The 20,446-nt window shown below is 36.2% G+C and overlaps 1 protein-coding gene across 4 annotated transcripts; it reads right to left on the bottom strand.

The window, feature by feature from the left end:
- Positions 1-4,185: 4,185 nt before the first annotated feature.
- On the bottom strand, positions 4,186-8,004 carry CXCL8 (chemokine (C-X-C motif) ligand 8). 4 transcript variants are annotated; one of them, XR_001000167.1, is made up of 5 exons: positions 7,788-8,004; positions 6,832-6,967; positions 6,477-6,560; positions 5,686-6,065; positions 4,186-4,196 (listed from the first exon to the last, which is right to left on the bottom strand). XR_001000167.1 is itself a non-coding variant. In XM_011927152.1 (4 exons), exons 1-4 carry the CDS (start codon positions 7,849-7,851, stop codon positions 6,044-6,046), a joined length of 306 nt encoding a protein of 101 aa, XP_011782542.1. In that variant the 5' UTR covers positions 7,852-8,004; the 3' UTR covers positions 4,792-6,043. The 4 variants fall into 4 exon arrangements, 1 of the variants encoding a protein (XP_011782542.1); XR_001000169.1 differs by lacking the exon at positions 4,186-4,196 and adding an exon at positions 5,266-5,295 and having other exon boundaries at positions 5,838-6,065; positions 7,788-7,969; XR_001000168.1 differs by lacking the exon at positions 4,186-4,196 and having other exon boundaries at positions 5,662-5,756; positions 5,811-6,065; positions 7,788-7,969.
- Positions 8,005-20,446: the final 12,442 nt, after the last annotated feature.

The raw sequence follows: 20,446 nt of genomic DNA, 5'->3' as shown, positions 1-20,446 counted from the left end.
GCCTCTCCCAAGACAGATTTTAAAATCATCTTGACAAGTTACACAGATTTGGGAAATTATATTAGAACTGCATTGGATCTACAAATTAATTGGGAAATAAGTGACACCTGTTTTACAAGATTTATTTCCAATTCATGCAACATGTTATATTTACCTTATTTTTAGGTCTCCTTTGATGACTTTTTTTGTTTTAACTTTTATTTTAGGTTCCAGGATATGTGGGCAGGTTTGTTACACAGGTGAACTCCTGTCACAGGGGTTTGTTATACAGATTATTTCACCACCTAGGTATTAAGCCCAGTATCTAATAATTACCTTTTCTGCTCCTCTCTCTCCTCCCACCCTCCACCCTCAGGTAGACCCCATATCTGTTGTTCCCTTCTCTGTGTTCATGGGTTCTCATAATTTAGCTTCCACATATAAGCAAGAACCTGCAGAGTTTGGTTTCCTGTTTCTTCGTTAGTTTGCTGAGGATAATAGCCTCAAGTTCCATCCACATTCCTGCAAAAGACATAATCTTGTTCTATTTTATGGGTGCATAGTGTTTTGTGGTGTATATGTGCCACATTTTCTTTATCCAGTCTATCATTGATGGACATTTGGGTTGGTTCCAAGTCTTTGCTATTGTGAATAGTGCTGCAATGAATATATACATGCATGTGTCTTCACGGTAGAACGATTTATATTACTCTGGGTATATATGCAGTAATGAGATTTCTGGGTCAAATGGTAGTTCCGCTATTAGCTCTTCAAGGAATTGCCATACTTCTTCTCACAATGATTGAACTAATTTACAGTCCCACCAACAGTATATAAACATCATTTTTTCTCCACAATGTCATCAGCATCTGTTTTTTGATTTTTTAATAATAGCCATTCTGACAGGTGTGAGATGGTATCTCATTTTGTTTGTGATTTGCATTTCTCTAATGATCAGTGATGTTGATGTTCCTTCTGTATGCTTGTTGGCCACAAGTATGTCTTCTTTGAAAACAATCTGTTCATGTCCTTTACTCATTTTTTAATGGAGTTTTTTTGTTGTTGTTGTTCTCGTAAATTTGTTTAAGTTCCTTATGGATTTTGGATATTAGACCTTTGTCAGATGCATATTTTGCAAATATTTTCTCTCATCCCCTAGGTTGTCTGTCTGCTCTGTTGATAATTTGTCTTGCTGCACAGAAGCTCTTAAGTTTAATTAGATATCATTTGTCAATGTTTGCTTTTGTTGAGATTGCTTTTGGTATTTTTGTCATGAAATCTTTGCCCACTTCTACGTCCAGGATGGTATTGCCTAAGTTGTGTTCTAGGGTTTTTTATAGGATGATCTCCAATCTTGGGGGTTTAATAAAGTATAATAATGTTCTTCACGCATTTCTTACACAGCTTTGTTAGATTTATTTCCTGTTGATTTAAATGATGGTGCTAATTTATATAGTATGCTTTTAGCTGCCTTTTCTAATTGTTCCTGCTGTACAGAGAAGCAACTGGTTTTTATTAATTGTTTTCATACCCAGCAAAATTTTTAAAAGTTAATCAATTATCTTTATATAGTCTTTTGAGTTCTACCTTTTATTTTTTTCTTTCCCAATTATTACTTTTTAATATCTTTGTTCCTATCTCCTTGCATTGCCCAGGACTTTCAATAAAAAATTGAATGGAAGTGATGATAATGGAAACCTGTTTTGGTTCAATTGTATATATTACTATTTTAAAATTATCCCTTAAGTCTTGAGTATGCTGTGACTTTTGTTTGCTTTATTGTAGCTTTTATAGGTTTAAAATAGTTTCCTGCCATTCCTAGAGGTTTCTTTCTTTAAAATGATTGGATGTTAAGTCATATCCTAGGTTGTTTCTGAATCCATTGAGATGATCCAGTTTTTTCTCCTTTACTACCTTATTATAGTGAATTTCATTAATTGATCTTCAGTTCTTTAAGTTGTATTCAGTTAATCAAGTTGCATTTCTTTGTTATGATGTATTAAAATTTTTAAATGTTGTTTTTATCTTGTTAATACTGTGTTCTTTAACAATTTTTATAATGTGTTTTTATGAATGAGTTTTTATAAAATTGTGTGATTTATTTTTTTGTTAGTAGAAATATTTTTAATATTGATTAATATGTCCTTGTTATTGAATTCTATAGATTTTTTTTAATTCTCGAGTTAGATTTGGAAATACAGTATTGTAGAAATATGTCCATTAATCTGTTTTCAAATGTAGTGCCGTTAATCGTAGTTTCTTTTATTTTCAATTCAATTTTATCAATTTTATTAATCTTTCAAAACAACCAACTTGTGTAAATCCTCTGTTGATTTATTAATGATTTGCTCATTTCTTTATTACTTTTCTATTTTTACTATTTTACTATACTTGTTCTTTTTTTCTAATATAAGCATTACAGTTGTAAGTATAAGATACTTACTAGAAATATTAAATTAATTTCATAAAACAGTTTATGTTTTCTGTTGCTACTAATCCCATAAACTTTGTGGCATAAAACACCACCAATTTATTGTTACAAATCTTAGGATTCTGAAGGTCAGAAGTTCTCAATCCAAAGTGTAGATATGCTGTTTTCCTTCTGAAGCCTCTAGGAGAGAATCCATTTCCTTGCTTTTCTGGCTTCTAAAGGCACCAGTATTCCTTGACTCCTGGGCTTTTCCCTGTAGCACTTCTTTCCTCTCCATGATAGCATCCCTTTCTCTGTATCTGACCATTCTGCCTTCCTCTTAGAAAGAATCTTATGATTACATCAATTACATCAGGCCCACACAGATACTCCTGAATAATCTCCAATCTTGGAATCTTTTACATAATCATACCTACAAAGTCTCTGGCTGTGTAAGGTAACATATTCAAAGATGTCACGGGTTAGAGCATGAACATCTTTTGGTATGCCATTACTCTATCTACTGCACACATGTTTTGACATGCAGTAATTACGTAATTATATTCTAAAAATTTTTGAATTTTCATTCTGATTTTCTTTACAAAGACAATTTATTTAGAAGTGTTTACTGTTTTCCAATCATATGGGCTTTTTAGTACTTATATTTTTGTGGTTGAATTCTAAATTAATTGAAAAATATTTTGATGATGTGGTCTATATAACATCAATTCTTTGAAATTTGTTGAGACTTGTTTTATGCCTCAGAATGTGATTAAGTTTCATAAATATTCTATGGGCAGGGTCTGCTTCATGGGTGTGTGACCTGTATACTTGTACAGGGCTCATGTTCAGAAGGGTTCCATGCATGTGTTATTGATTTGCTATCACAACTGTTACTATTACATTTTTAATAATTTTTGAGCACAGGATCCTACATTTTTATTTTGCATTATACTTTTCAAATTATGAAGCCATTCCTATCAAAGGGTACTTACACAACAATGTGTGTCCTAAAATTGTCATCCACTACGTCTTATACATATCTCTTAGGTCAGGCTTGATAACGTGCTGTTAAAATTTGCTAAGTCCATGTTGCTTTCTGTCTGCTTGGACAATCAATTACTAAGAGTTTATTTTAAGTCTCCTATTGAGATGGTTCATTTATGTGTTGCCCCTTCCTTCTAGTTATAAGAATGTATACGTTATATGTTTTTGACATTCTTTTATTAAGTGCACAGAAGTTTACAATTGACAAATATTCCGATAAATTGAACATATGCCAGCAAAAACACCTCTCAAAAACAAACTTGGGATTAAGCTTTCTTTGGACAACCAATGAGAAAATTTGTCTTCAGCAGACCATCACTAAACTAAATTTAAAGGATGTCTTTGGGGCAGAAAGAAACTGGCTTAAAAGGCCTGAGACATGAAACAAAAAATGGAAAACAAATGAATTGGTAAATATTCAGGTAAATCTACATACCTACATACAAGCAGACTTGTGGAGCTCTTAAGAAGAAGTGAACTTAAAATAGCCAGCAACAATAGCATATGAGCTAGAAAGTGGATAAATGTAAAAGTTCTAAAATCCTTGTTTTTTGAATAGGAATATAGAGGTAAATGTTGATACATTGGATTTTTTGAAACATTGTAATTTTTCATCATTTCCAGAAAGATTTTTGCCATTGTCATTTCAAATGTTGTCTCTGACCCTTTGCTCTCTCTTCTGCTTGTGACAATCCAATTAGACATCTATGAGAGCTTACACCTGTATCCTCCATGCCTTTCGACTTCTTTTTCCAAATTTCTACTTCTTTGTCTCCCCTATAAGAATTCCAGATAAAGTTCTTCGGTTCTATTTTCTAGTTTTCTAATTTTATTTTCAACTGTGTCTAATTTGTTATAAAATTTATCCACTAAAATTTTTTAGTTAAATAATTATGTTTTTACTTCTCAGAGTATTGTTTGATTTGTTTGTAAATATGCTTAGCCTTTAACCATATTTTAAACTTCTTTGCCTCATACATGTCAGTTTTATTCCTCAGTTACTGATAAGCAACTTATAACATGTACTCTCTTTCCTCTTTAAATGTCCAGCTATGCTAAAGGGTACAGACATACAAACTGGTTAATCGAAATCTGAAGATAGACTTATTAGCAAAATAGTATACAGTGGGAAGTTGAAAACATTTCCAACATTCTGTGAGGACACTACTGTTTGTAACCCATTTCTGGAAAGGAATTCTGTTTTCTAAAAATAAAAGTTTGTAATTTTCCATAGAGTAAACAAAATGCTAAGGGGAAGCATTTATCTTTTCTAAATCAAAGTATAATTTTAAATACAAACAAAGAGAATCCCAATAAGCCCAATAAGCTAAAACTAAAAAAACACAAACACTTGATTACTTTGACAACAAATTATATTTTAAATGTTTCATATTTACATTTATATTTCCGTACAATCAGAAACAGTAGAAAAAATTTGGGGAACACAAAAAACATCTTAAAGTTAAAAATATAAAACCTTGTATTAAAAAGTACAATCATTTAAATAATATTATAAGAATTTATTTGTACATAATAAGTTTCAACCAGCAAGAAATTACTAATATTGACTGTGGAATTTTGGCTGTTTTAATAGTTCTGACTCATTATTCCGTAATTCAACACAGCACTGCATAACATACAAGGCAATGACAAGACCGGGAGTATCAAACTAGGATTGTTAGTTCAATTAAAATTTCAGATAAACAATAATGTACTTATACTAAAAAATTATTTGTTGTTTATCTGAAATGAAAATTTAACTGGATGTCCAATTGTTTGTTTAATCTGAAAATTCTGATCAAAATTTATCTAATAAAATGTCATTTAATATCTAAAATAAAATAAATTTACTATAACATCTTTATAACCATTCAATCAATGATTCTTCATCTTCTATTTTTCCAAATTATTGCACAAATATTTTATGCTTAAATAAATACATAAATAATAAATAGGTAAATAAATTACACTTGAAAATAATTTATATTATGATGAAAAAACTTAAAGCGCTTCCACATGTCCTCACAACATCCCTGTGAGGTAAGATGGTGGCTAATACTTTTTCCACTTAGAAATAAAGGAGAAACTAAGGCACATTGGAACAAGGACTTGTGGATCCTGGCTAGCAGACTACAGTTGCCAGATTTAACAGAAAAAAATCCAGGATTTCCAGCTAAATTTGACTTTATGGCAAAATTTATTGTCCCATCATCTGTATGTGATATTTCAAATATCACATTCTAGCAAACCCATTCAATTTCTGAAATTAAAGTTTAGATATTCTGTTGGCCCTTGACCTCAATTTTGCTATTTGTATATTCTCCCATGCAATATCTAGGAAAATTCTTATATTTAAAAATTATTTGTTGTTTGCTGTAGATTCAAATAAATATTATTTTACATATAAGTATGTTCCGGATATTGCATGGTACAATGTAAACTATTCATTGTTTACTGAAATTCAAATTTAACCAGGCATCTTGTATTTCATCTGGCAACCCTACAACAGACCCACACAATACATGAAGCGTTGAAGTAGATTTGCTTGAAGTTTCATTGGCATCTTCACTGAGGAATTCTTGGATACCATGGAGAATGTATTGTTTTTTATGAATTTTGATTCTCAGCCCTAAAATAAAATTAAAAATTTAAAGATGGACTATGTTTAATAAGAAGGAAAGTAGGGTTCTTGCAAACTCAATATAGTCTTTGACATTCATGTGTTAGAAATGCTCTATATTCTCAACTATAAATAGGGAGATCAGAGAATTTATCCTCTAAAATAGGACACTACTGGGAGTGACAAGGAACTTTACTAAGAGTATAGGACACACGTTTAAACCCAGAATTTCCTGGGCAAACTATGTATGGTCTTTCCGGTCATGAGCACAACAAACTCACTATTGATGTTATTTTATTTTAACCAAAAAGGCAGATACCTAATGAAGATTTTTAGCAGCAGAAAGAAATTTATAGGCTGACTTTGGACTATATGTCTCAGGATAAATGAAGAATTTAAATTAAAAAATATATAACTTACCTCTTCACAAACTTGTCCACAACCCTCTGCACCCATGGTTCCTTGGGGTCCAGACAGAGCTCTCTTCCATCGGAAAGTTTTACACTGAAATAAGAGAGAAATGGTTCAGATTAATATTTAATTTTTCCATTCAAATCATGATTCCTTAAGTCAGGCATAAAGTCTAAGTCGAAAATAACATTTATAGTAGTTGTAGAAGCTACCATATTTAAATGCCATGTAGACAAATATTTTTATTTTGTTTTGTTTCACTTACTACTGTAATCCTAACACCTAGAACTTTCCTAAATATTTCCACCTTCCTTAATTATAAGTTTGCTAGAACAAATTATCTAACCATTTTTAAAGTACTTACATAATTTCTGTATTGGCGCAGTGTGGTCCACTCTCAATCACTCTCAGTTCTTTGATAAATTTGGGGTGGAAAGGTTTGGAGTACGTCTTTATGCACTGACACCTAAGTTCTTTAGCACTCCTTGGCAAAACTGCACCTGTTGGGGGAAAAAGTGGTTAAGGATTGATTTTATCAACAGGCACAGCTCTGCCAGCTACTTCCTTTCTATTTGGAGACTGTGGAAAGCATCGTATTTCTAGTAAACTCATTCCTGACATTGAAAGCCAGATATTCTCCTAGCCCTTGACCTCAATTAGTTCTTTGTTTTTAAAAACAGTCATAACTGACAACATTGAACGACTTTCTATATAAAGAGTTAGAGTTCTTTTTGTACAATATCAAAATCTTCATGGTATTTTTATCTGATCCATATTGCATAATCTTCTGTGATACCACAGTGTTATTTCTAGTAGGCAAGCTAAGACTCTCCAACATAGAAATTGCCTTCAGAAAGAATTAACAGAAATATATAAATAAGTTGTACAGACCTGGTCTATAATCAGGGTATCTTTAAACCAGACAAGAATTAATGACAAGTTTGAGGCTTGTCAGTGAAATACTACGTGGAGTAGAATTATCTGAGTTACCTTGCTCAACTCAATATTAACACATAATATAGGTATCCGTGGTTCTCAATAGTATATACTGTAAATTACTTATTTATGTTAAATATATGCATGCTACATGGTATAAATTATAAAAGTAGAATATTTATATTGATCAAACTTTATACTTTCCTAAGAGTTATATAGATATAGTTTTTTTAAATCTTCAATTTAACATTAATTGACTGCTAAGATTATATTCTGTTTCTGAATAAAAAGGACACTTGTTATCAAAGCATCAAGACTAGCTTTGCTATCTGAGGATCACATTTAGACATAGGAAAACTTTGTAGGTCAGAAAGATGTGCTTACCTTCACACAGAGCTGCAGAAAGCAGGAAGGCTGCCAAGAGAGCCACCGCCAGCTTGGAAGTCATGTTTACACACAGTGAGATGGTTCCTTCCGGTGGTTTGTTCCTGGCTCTTGTCTTAGAAGCTTGTGTGCTCTGCTGTCTCTGAAAGTTTGTGCCTTATGGAGTGCTCTGGTGGCTTTTTATATCATCTCCCCACTAGAGAACTTATGCATCCTCATCTTTTCATTATGTCAGAGGAAATTCCACAATTTGCAACTGATGGCCCATCCCCTCAGGGCAAAACTGAGTCATCACACTTCCTATTTGTTCCTTATCAAATACTCAGTATGATGAAAGTTTTCTTTGATCTTTAAAATAATGTAATTTTAACATACATCTTTTTAAATACTGAAGCTCCACAATTTGATGAATTATCAATTGTATCCTTTTTTATTTCTAGATAACTTTATCATAGTACCACGTGACAGATATAATACTAGAGTGGCAGGTGTTAGAACAAGATCACGGATGGTTTTCTTTTAATGGTATAATTTTTTTATTCAGTTAATTACAGATGCTCTCATGACGGTGAAGATAAGCCAGTCAATCATTTTATTGGGGAGATAATTTATAATAAATCATTTTCTAAGCATGTTAGAGAGTTTCTAGGAACTGTTACTGCTCTTAGGTGGCATATTACAACTTTTCAAAAGATTTAGTTTTCTAATGTATGTTAACAGAATGGTGGGGCACACCTGCTTCACATAGAAATCAGTTCTACAAACATTTACGGAGTAACTTTCTGAGTAATGTGGGGGATCTAGAAATAGATAAGACTAAGTACTTGTTCTTAAAGAGTTTGGTCTATCAGAAGAAAAAAGCAATGTAAGGACTGACTATATAGCAGAATAGACAAGTATGTTTATGGTCTGGGAAGCGGTGCACTGGAGCTGTTTGGTTGGGGTGGGAAGGAGGTGTTATCTAATGGAAAGGTGTATGCTTAGTGGAAAGAGCATCTGGATTCAAACTCTGGTTCAGCCACCCTTGCTTCATGCTCTTTATCCAAGGACACTAAGACTGACCTCTGAGGACCCATGATCACTAGCGAAACGGATGGAGTGAGAAATTTCAATGAGTCATTAAAAGGTGGCTTTATGTCCTAGTGTCCTTTCAAGAAAGGTCTTGGATTCTGTCGATAAAGAGCACCAAGGAAGGGTCCTTATGATAATAAAAGTCTGTTCCCTTCTGGGCAAGTACACGATTTATAAATAATTCACCTTGATGTAACAGTTCTTTATTTTCAGAAAGTACGACAGAGCAGTGAATTTGCCCACACTGTGAACACACTGTGGAGAGGGAATGCCATTTTCAAATGCCTTCCACAAAGATTTGTCTGTTTCTGCACAATCATGTTCCTTTTTGTTATCTTTCTCCAACCAACCTAAGGCTTGATGATAAAGTAGTGCCTGGGTTACATTACATTCTATAGCAAAGTAAATGTTTATTCTATATAATGTAGCTCCTATAGTTTTTAACTCTAGTATTTCAGAAACTTCATTATTTATTAATATGTGTTGTGTATCTGCTAATGTCACTTATTGTAGGAGACTCACTTATTGTGAATGCTATGTAAATAGATATAGTACCTGACTTAAGGGAGTCTGTTGTCTAGTGCAGAATATGGGCAATTAGTTACACAAGTAAGTAAAATACAGTGATGAGTGTTACAATACAGGTAATTACAGGAAGTTCTAGAATCAAACAAACATGACCTTTGAGGTAGCTTTGATGAATGAAGGTTTCCTGAAGAAACAACTTCAAAAGTGTTACCTATATTGTTAATGAGGAGAAGAAAGACCAATGGGACTTCTTTGCTAGTACAGGACAATGAAATGTAGGCAAACATGGCCCATTTGGGTTCCTCAAACTATTTAGCATACAGAACAGAGTGTTTGGAGTGACAAGAAGAGAAAGCTTGGGCCGGGTATGTGAAAAAGACCTATATCTTAAAGAAAACTCCAAGTTTCTTTGCTTCAGTGACGTTGGCATGTTTAGCAAAGATACATTCTCATATGGACACAACTTGGCGTGACTGATTCAGTTCAATATCATTAAGACTCACTCATACAGCATCACTAAGACATTCAGAGTTCTAAGGATGTGCAAAGACCTCTTTGCTTTTCCCTAAAGTTTGCCTTTGTATTTGTGGTGAGCCTCACTTACATAGGCACCTCCTTTGCCTCCTTATTTTCATGTCACTATATCTCCCTCTCATTCTCTTCGCATGGGCCCAACTTTATCCTAGTATCATCTTTAAAGGTTAAGCTAATGAGTTCTACTTAACCTTGATGCTTACATTTTTTTAAAAGAATGAAGCCTTTCCAAGGCAAAAAGACCTCTTTTGCAAATGTTGTTTATCTCTCACAATGTAACCTTAGGTGCATTATGTCCTAGGACCCTCTCCATCAGAAGTGGGGATGGACAAAGATGAAGTGATTACAGGAGCATTGATTCTATCTTGTCTCACTTCTGTAAAGATAACCATTTTAGTCCTTGCATAATGAGTAGAAGGACTAAATGGGCTTAGGTGGGGAAAAAAAAGGTGGGGGGAAAAAAAAGCAGGCCTAAGTATCCTTTTTAAGGATATTCTGCTTTAAAACAGAGCAAAGTGGGGTACAAAGTTTAACTAAAGTGCCACGCTAGATATAAATACAAATGTTTTGTCATCTCTAGAGATGAATGCAGAGTGAGTTCATGAGACTTAACTGTTTATTTACATCCCATTTGGCTCCTGAGTCATAAGAATCATTTGATGAGCAGAGAATAGCCCCTAGAGATCCTCATTAGACATTGATGAAGTCTATCACCCAAGAAAGGGAAGAGCTCAAGAAAGAACAACAACAAAGATGGCCTCTACTTTTCCCATACTAATACATAACTCTTCTTCCATCAAACTCCATGAAACTCGGTGTTTGGCTATGCAAAATCTTCTAAATCCCCTCCCAGGACTTTTCTGTAAGCCTGAACAAAGTTGTATTCATATAACAAAGCAAAACGTGGTGGGAAAAATGTGGTATGAGCGTTGAAGTGAAATGAACTTGGGTTTAAATCTTGTTCCACAGTTTATTAATCAGGAGATCTTGGGCAAGCTGATTCTATGCCCATGGTTCAACTCCTGCTGCTAAAATCTGAGATCCCTTCAGAGCTGCCTTCTCAGTCTCAGGAGCAGTCTCAGCTCTCACCTGGGTTTTTATTCCCTTTGAGGAAATTAGTCCCAGCTCAGCAATCCTCTAGGTTAAAAGAATCATAAACAGAATGCTTAGCATATATTAGTGAGTTTGACTTATGATGTTGTTAATGCTAAGAGTCATAAACATACTGTCCACTAAAATTTTAGTCAGTAAAAGTCAAAGTTAGTGGAAAGATTTAAAACATGTTCTTAGCTCTGTACTTTGTTTATGTGATAACTTGATCTTCTCCAGTACCCCAAGACCATATCTGTTCCATCTCCAAATTCAAATGTCTCCAGTTAACAGTTTATAACAATACCGGGCAAAGTTGGTTCATGTTGCTAAAAGTGTCCAACCTTAAAAAGAAAATCTTGCTAATTGGAGAGACAAACAGCTGAACACATTGGATTTGAGCAACATCAAGCCAGAATAGCTTAAATTTAAAGGTATGCATGGGTGTTGGAATAAGACAAACCTGCCTTCAAGCCTCACCCCTCCACTTATTATTAGCCAAACAATCATAGGCAGTTCTTTAATCTGACTGTGTTTCAGTTACCTCATCTGTAAAATGATAATAACACAGTTCCAAAAGGTCACCATGAGAATTAAATGAGGAAACATGCTGAAAACGCTCTGACTAGCACCTGGCACATTGGAGGTACTCAATAAATGTCTGCATCTTTTTCATCTAGACTATCACTTCAGTCACCCTTATCTTTTCCTCAAGTTAGAGCACCACATTTCTTTTTAAAAGCTTACCACTCAAAAAGTAAAGCTGTATTAACACAATAGATCTCTTAAAGCTTATGTCTAGATGCTTTATTTTCTTCCACTATATAAGCTTTCTTTTTTAATGCCTAATAATTCCATTCACATTAGCATGTAAAAAAAAGTACTATAACCATTAATATGAATGCCATTTCTAATACTATCCAAATCTGTGGAGTTTGGAGTTTGAAGTTTGAAGTTTAGGTTTAGGGGAAGACACCAGTTGTGTAAATAGGCATTTATTAAGGGACTTAGAAAATCTAAGATCAGCCGATCTTCAATATGAAAAAAAAAATCAAATGCAAATATTTATGTGGAGCCATTTATTTTCTTTGTTAAATTTATTTAAAAAAAAAAGGACTTGCTGTGGTGGCTCATGTCTATTATCCCAGCCAGCACTTTGCCAATTCAGGTGGAGCACTTGAGCCCAGGAGTTCTGGCAGTCTGGGCAACATGATGAAACTCCGTCTCTACAAAAATATGCAAATATTAGCCGGGCTTGGTGGTGCATGCCTGTAGTCCCAGCTACTCAGGAGGCTGAGGCGGGAAGATCACTTGAGCCAGGGAGGTTGAGGCTGCAGGGAGCTATTATCATGCTACAGTACTCCAGCCTGGGCGACAGAGAGCCTGTTGCAAAAAAAAAAAAAAAAAAAGTAAAACAAAATTATATAGAGACCTAATTTCTTAATTAGATTTATTCTAAAACATTTAGGCATTGTTTACTCCAATGTTTACAAAAAAAAAAAGGTATCTTTGACATGACTGTGGTCACGTTATGTGTTACTAGGATTTGTTTCCAAAAAGATAGGAAATGAGATCACTTGGCAAAAAGGGAAGTTGCTATGTTAGAAATGATTGAACTGATGCACGCATTTAATTGTGTCTTGTGGTAAACAAGACTCACACCAGGCAATAAGTCAAATGACTAGGGGAAAAAAAGAACATTTTCATGGTGGTTATGATCCTGCAATGATATGTAGTGATATTTTTCTTATTTTCTCAAAAGTTTATTTATTATTTTGATCTATTATTTTTATAAATAGATGTAAACTTTTTAAAAGCTCAGCTGAGATAAATCTCTTAGCAACTTGAAGAAAGTGGCTTAGGTTAAAAAAAGAAACAGTTATTATGCTGCAATTTCTATATTTTGTTTCTCACAACTCTCTTAAAACTTTGATTTTTAAAGTTTTTGTTTCATAATATGAGCTTCACCTTAACTTCATCTTTCTCCTCACTTTGGCCTTAGGGGTGACTGAAGTATTTAAGACAAAGTTTAACCCACATACACATTCCACATTGATGGATTCCACTGAAATGATGAGCTCTCCACCCATTTGTGTAACTGTTTATTGATATTTGTCTCACCCACTTGACTGGAAATTCCACAAAATCAGAGACTATAGCTGCTTTATTTAGACTGTGTTCCAGCTTCCAGATTAGTGCCTGAATGCAACAAGTGTTCTACAAACATTTCTTGAACGAAAGCAGAAATTTCCCAGTTCTTGCAACCTATCCAAACAAGAACAATGTCAATGAAAGAAAACAAAAACGCTTATCTTTGTTTTTGTTCTCCCTTGGGGACAATTATTTTCTTTCCATGAACAGGGAAGAACTTAGCATGGAAAATACAGTTTTAGTTAGTGTTCTAATTTAGCAGTGGTGAATAGATAAAGCGGTAAACAGTGCAGCCAAACAGCAGTTTCATTCTACTGGTGAATTAACCATCTGATCTCTTCCAGGCTTCTTGAAGACAAGGGTAAGAAATAACGGGTTAGGATACAGTAGCATAAAGGATGGTGAGCAGCATGCAGGAAGTCCTGGCAACTGAAGTCGACCACTGGGGAGGGGCTCTGCTGCTTCCTCTTTCCCATTACCTGCATTTTACAGAACTATGGAGAGTCCAGGGGACCACACACTGTTTCTGGAGGGCCAGGGAGTGAATATAAATGGTGTTCTATAAGTTTTGTCTAATTAATCTTGACTGTGCTAAGACTAAACAATTTAACTTCCATTTTAAGTATTATCTCAGTGGTTCTTAACCTTTCTTATTTTAACCATTTAAGTCTTTGAAAATATAATGAAAGTTTTATACCTTCTGCTCAGCCCCAAGGATGAATGCTGTGCATAAAGTTTCAGGGAGTTTACTGAACTCCCTTACAAACCCCTAAGGGCTAAAATCGGTAAAGGGTAAGTTGGAGTTACTACATTTGACAATAATGAGCTTATCCTATATATACCACCTTTAAGTCACGTCAGTTGAAAGAGAAATGGCATTTCCTGACTGGTCCTTGCTCTTTCTGGATATGTCCAGGACAGAATTCAGAAGACGATTTTTGAAGTTTCCAAAGGAGAAAAGTGGAGATGGATCAGGAGAAGAATGAGGAAGAGGAGAACACTCATGGTATACAAAGTCAAGATATAAGTGAACTTTCATATTCTTGTCATCTATAGAAGTAATACCCAAATCCATCTAGAAAAAGATAGAAACTGAGTACTACTTTCAACTGAGGAAAGTTCCTTCACAAATCTACTGAAAAGCAGTGTCAATGGCAAAAGAAGGCTGAAGAGAAGGGTTACATTTTAATTCTTCAATAATTCTCTCCATTTCCCCCAAATAGACATATATTTCAAGAAAAGCTACATAATTATTTCACATAAAAAGAAAACAAACTTCAAAAATAATTCAGATTGTGTATGAGTTTTGAGATATGGGCCAATCTCTCAGCATTCCTTAAATTTATGGCAAAATAAGGACATAAAATTTCTTTATCTCTTTCAGTATAATCTGGTGCCCCCAAATTATCTGATTTCCAGATTTGAGCCTTTTTCATTTTTTGGTGGCTTATTCTCTCATCTAGCATTTATCTCAAAGCTCATTTAGAATGTGTTTTGACTGCATCACCTTACTTGTCTATATTAAATCCCTCCATGAGGTCCCCAAACCAGCAAGGAAGAAATCACCACTCACAGATGCTATTGGAGTTTTGAAACAAAGGAAAAACTGTCTGCTCCAAACTTACTGGATGAACTTTTTATGAACTTCCTTTCCCCCAAGAGTGGGAGGTGGACCTGGAAAACATGACTGGCACCATCTCCTACAAAGCTGGATATAAAAGCAAAATGGGAAGGGCAGGTGGGGGAGGTAGGTAAAAAATAACACATCCAGCCAGAAAGACAGGACTATGAAAGCACATCATTAAGAGACCCAAAGATAAATGAAGCAGGTGCTAGAAAGCCAAGATTAATGAGAAAAATTAAAAATAGCACATTTCTTTTGTAGGTTTGACTTGCTTGGACTTTAGTAATGGGTATACAAAGTTCTCACTCAAGAATAATTGTACTTACAGAATCTTATTACTGAGCACTTCATGTTTTATTTTTGTAATATTCACAACAACCCTATATTTTGGTATTAAATATTCCCATTTAAAAGATGAGAAAACAAACTTAGGTTAAGTATTTAATAACTTGCAGAAGGTCATCCAGCAAGTAGGAAACAGAGTTAGGATTAGAACCTAAGCAAAGAGTCCAGAATTCTGTACTGTCTCAGGGGGTTTCTCTCATGTGTCTGTAAGTCTTACAGATTTTCCTTTGAGCACATTTATCTTCTTTCTCCCCTCCTGTCCTGCCAGAGTAGATTTAGAAGGCTGGAGAAGAGAATCTTGATTCAGTGAGGGGAGAGGGACATCATAACCCAGTAGAAGGACCAGTCCTTCCTATCAAGTCCTCAGGTTTTTCATTTGTAAAATGATGGGGTTTGCCTATGCAGCTCCTCTGACTGTTTTATTATCCTGTAAGCTAAGGTATGTGAAATGGAGAACTTCCTCTGGGAAACTTGCCCACTTGAGCAGAAGAGGACACTTACCCAACCGTCAGGTTTAGCAAAACCGTAAGAGAATATGTACTTGTCCTTCAGCGTGGCTAACTAAACATTGCCATTTGCAAAGTTCTCATCCACCAAGGGGAGAAGGGCATGGGTTCAATGAAGTAAGGAGCTGGAATTGGAGGCCATGGGGATGGTGTGTATTACCATCAGACTCCTATTCCCTGCCCCCAAGAACAGAAGGAAATGCTTCCTGCGCTCTTCTCTTGCCGACACCGTTTCCTCTTGCTTGATTTCCTCATGACTCTCAGACAAGTTGCAACTGTTTGACCTGTTGTTGTGAAACAAGCAATGTGGCTGGAGTTGGAAAAAATAACGAAGAAAAAAAAGTAAGAAAGAAGGAAATAAACCCAACTGATTTGCTCTGAAGCAAAAACATCAAATTTAGTGAATATTGCTTGAAAATATATAGAGAGAAGCTTAACTTTCCCGTCACTCATCCATTTAAAAGATATTTACAGAACACTTTTTATATCCCAAACACTTTTCTAGGTCTTGGGAAAGGTTAATGAATATCACAAATAGAAATGCCTACCCTTTGGAAGTGCCTTAAGTGAATAAATGTTATGGAAAAATAAACACAAAGCAGATGGAGGGATAAGGGGAGTCAGGTGTGTGAGGAGTTAGCAGACTGCAGCATTGGAGAGTCAGAGGAAGCCTCCTTGAGAGATTGATGCCAAGCTACAAATAGAAAAAAATAGGAGTTGGCTCTGACTATGTGGGCGAGCATTCCAGGCAAAGGGACAGTGAGAGTTAACAGTCAGTTGGGAGCATGCCTGGTATGTGTGAGGAACAGTAAGGAGGCCAGTGTGGGCCAGTGTGGGCAGTAAGGAGCAGGGAGAGCTGGTGAATGGGAAAGGAAGACAGATAGCAAGTGGCCACACCAGGTAGGACTTGTGGGTCATCGCAAGGATTCCAGCTTTCACTCTGTGGGGAGAACTATTGCAGTGTCTTTGGAAAATCAGTGACATCTCTGACAGCTAGGGTAAAAAGGAGTATGGCAAGAGGAGGGGAAGCAACGCAGGATGACCAGTTAGAGGGCATGATGGAAATCCAGGAGAGAGATGATAATTGTTTACATTAGACAAGCATGGTGACTAGTGGTCAGATTCTGGATAATTTAAGGTAGAGACTGCACAAAACCCTGAAGGACTTGGTATAAGACACGAGAAAAAGACAAAAGTTACAGATGATGAAGACTTCAGGTGTGAGCAATCGGAAGGATGGAGCAACTAAACTAAAGTTGCAGAATTATTTGAATGTGGGACAACTCTTGCTTGATAGAGCTCTTCTGACCACATCCTGAGTGGAGATCCTCAATTAGGCCCATATTTGTGTGACCTAGTGGCTATGGCTGGCAGTGGAAATAATGAGGCAGGGAGGCAGGTAGAGGGGTGGGGGGCAGAGTAATATTTCCGGTCTTCCAGTTCCTGTACTGGGTTCTTTATAAAAGTTAATTCATTTCATTCTTATCACAAATTTATGTGTTTGGTGCTATTATCTCCATTTTTATGGTTAAGAAAACAGGCTTGGAGAGGTAAAATTGTACACACATAGCAAGCAAGCAGCTGGGCCCAAACCTGAATTTAAATCAGCACCCAGGTCTCTGGCCCCAAAGCTGGAGCCCTCTTCACTCTGCAGAATGAAGGCCAGTCTGGGTAGAGCTCTGGCAGCCCACTTAGTATTCACGTCCCAGTGGCCCAAGTCTTGAAAACTAATTTAACAAAACTCTTTTAAGCTTAGTAAACAAGGTTGCAAGAGAATCAGGAAAAGTTTCTCATGGGTCTGGATTTTGTGCTTAAAAGAGTGAAACATGCCCAGTGACCTCATCTCCATTAAATCTACTCAATGAAATCGGTGGTTTGTAAACAGTTTATCAAATGGGTGGGGTGGGAGGAGAATATTTGTCCAGGGCTTTACACTCACAAAAACCCTTAAAGCTAATCTTCGGTGTTATTAACAAATAAGGTCAAGCTGTCAGTCACAGAGATATATTGATAAGACTGAAAACAGAAGACACATAATACTTAACTTTTATATCTTATCCTGTCCTGAATGTACTATGAAGTGCTTATACTTTTAATACCATAAATACATTGCAATATATTTGTGCAATCTAAACACGTTAATCTATTAAATATAGACAATTGATATATTTGTAAAAGTTTTATAACTTTGTTGTGACATTTCTTCTCTGCTTTCTAATACTTATATTATTTAAAAAGAAGAATAAGAAAAGAAAGGGGATGACTCAGGTCCCCCTTGACCTTCACAAGGGCTCTGTAGTAGAAGCTTACAACACAGCAAGCCACCATCTACCTTAATGAATATACCACAGTGAGGGAAAAAGAAATTCAGGAAAAATGATACAGTTTTCTCTTTTCTGTGGTAAGTAAGTGTTCCAAGTACAGATCTGAAGCTCTGCACAAATTCCACTTTGGATGTTTTTGGAATCTTGGAGCTTGGTAAGGTAATGTGTAGTAAGCCTTTAATCATATCTAGTTGGCAATACAGAAAGATTTCTAAATGGAAAAGGCTCAAACCAGACATCCTTCTGATAGGCAGTATATCCTAATATAAGCCCCACCTTGTGGTCAGAAGGCAGCACTGTCACACTCCCATCCACAGAACTGCTGAGAGGTAGGGCTAGGAGAGTTTCAGGAAATGCAGCTAGGATCTTAGGCAAGCACATTGTCCTCTATTCCTCAGCTTTTCTCATTTCTCTGGAATGGTACCAGTTCACTTGCTCATTTCCTCTGTATATGTGTATGTGTGTGTGTGTTGTTGGATTTAAACTCTGGAGCTTGTCATTTTCTGCATCCTCCTCCTCCCAGTTTCATCTTCATTGAACTTCCAGCGTATCTGAAATTAGGAATCCCAGCAAGGCCCAGTCGCTCACACCTATAATCCCAGCACTTTGGGAGGCCTAGATGGGTGGATCACCTGAGGTCATAAGATCAAGACCAGCCTGGGCAACTTGGCAAAATCCCATCCCTACCAAAAATACAAAAATTATCTGAGCGTGGTGGCAGGCACCTGTAATCCCAGCTACTCAGGAGGCCGAGGCAGAAGAATCACTTGAATCCAGAAGCCAGAAGCTGCAGTGAGCCAAGATTGCACCACTGCACTCTAGCCTGGATGTCAGAGTAAGACTCCATCTCAAAAAAAAAGAAGACAAAAAAAGAAAGAAAGAAATTAGGCCTCCCAGGTAAAAACAAACCTGTTTCTTCTTCCATTTTCAGTGTTAGGATTAAGAGAACTTGATCTGAATCTCAGTTTGTGAACACCATGAGAACTGAGGTGCAGCCTCGGCAACACTGGCTGGTCAGAGGCGCTTGTGGCTGTGGACTCTGTGTGTGTGTGTGTGTGTGTGTGTGTGTGTGTGTGTGTGTGTGTGTGTGTGTGTTGGAGAGAAAGGCAGTCTATCCATCTGTTTAGGGTGAGGAAAGGTCAAAAAGGATGTTAGAAAGGACAGAAGGAGAATAATTTTTTAAAAAGTGGAGAGAGGAAAAAAGGAGAGAGAAAGGAAACCTATGCCAAGGTTCCTTGAGCCACTTTAGCGAGGTGCTTTCTTTTCCCTTAAGTGAAAGCAGGCATTTCTTTAATGTGGGGCCTAACAAAAGAGTAACATCAAAATATCTCTGGAATATGTAGCAATGTAGTATACAAGGTATAGACTTTCTTTTTTAATTGTAGTGAAATATGTGCAACATAAAATGTATAATCTTATTCACTTTTGAATGTGTAGTTCAGTAATATTAAGTATTCACATTATTGTGCAACTGTCATCATCATCTGCCTCCAGAACTCTTAGTACCGAATAAAAGTCTGTGTTCAAACTGAGGCTCTGACACTTACAGTCACTTAATGTCTGAGGTTCCAGTTTCTCTCATGTGTAAATGCTGGCTTTAACGAAAAAATAAATGGAAATAGTTGTTGTGAGCATTAATAACAAAACTTGTGAAATGCTTAGTGTAGTGATAAATGATAGTAGCCTTTATTTTATTATGATGATTTCCTGGGACTCTTTGTTTTATTACGATGATTTCCTGGAATTCTAGCTGCTTGTTTCCTCTTCATGAATAACCTAAACCTTCCCATAATCACCTAGTGAAGCTACTTCCCTCCCCACTAGATCAAACATACCCTCTTACCCCATAGATTTCTTACATTATTTTTGTGTATTGTTTTTTAGAGCTGTGTATCATTTCCTATGGCAGGGAAATGGGACAAGAAAGAAAAAATAAGTAGCTACCAAGGTAACCAAAGAGTACATCTTTATTACAACTGTGTTCCAACCTATGCAAATTATCAACTCAATTCCACAGCTAGGACACTGAACACTCGGAGTCAGTGAGGCCCAGACTGGAGCAGGGCAGGATCAGGGAAGCCAGTCACCGGCATGGCTTTCACACGACAGCCTCCAAGAAGTCAGACTCACAAGACCTTCTTGCTTGCGTACACATCCCCTTCTTGTGAAAGGAGTGGTTAGACTGGTGGGTAGTCCCTCCCTACCAACTGCCCCAGCTCAGGCTCCTTGCATGTCCAGTGCCCCTCCTGCTACCCACCAAATACTTCAGCTCCCTGTCACAGCCTGTCAGGCTGGATTTGCAGGAAATTTTTAAGACAGGTTACGTTTAAAAGGCTCCTGCAGGAATTGTAATTTCTGTTTATGGAACCATTCTGACTTCCCATACATTATCCCATTCAGCTCTCAAATATGACCCTCCCTTCCTTCTTTCCTTCCTTCCTTCCTTCCTTCCTTCCTTCCTTCCTTCCTTCCTTCCTTCCTTCCTTT

Source organism: Colobus angolensis, unplaced genomic scaffold, assembly GCF_000951035.1.
Source record: "Colobus angolensis palliatus isolate OR3802 unplaced genomic scaffold, Cang.pa_1.0 Scaffold70, whole genome shotgun sequence".
Lineage (NCBI taxonomy): Eukaryota > Metazoa > Chordata > Mammalia > Primates > Cercopithecidae > Colobus > Colobus angolensis.
Note: the sequence above shows the minus strand (reverse complement) of the source record. Positions and strands in the feature narration are given on the sequence as shown.

What these genes read in the sequence shown, in the direction of transcription:
- CXCL8 (XM_011927152.1), bottom strand. Translation starts at nt 7,851, where the DNA reads ATGACTTCCAAGCTGGCGGTGGCTCTCTTGGCAGCCTTCCTGCTTTCT. An exon ending in TGCGCCAATACAGAAATTAT is followed by an intron (nt 6,561 to 6,831) that starts GTAAGTACTTTA and finishes CTCTTATTTCAG; the next exon opens with TGTAAAACTTTCCGATGGAA. An exon ending in GTGGACAAGTTTGTGAAGAG is followed by an intron (nt 6,066 to 6,476) that starts GTAAGTTATATA and finishes ATTTTATTTTAG; the next exon opens with GGCTGAGAATCAAAATTCAT.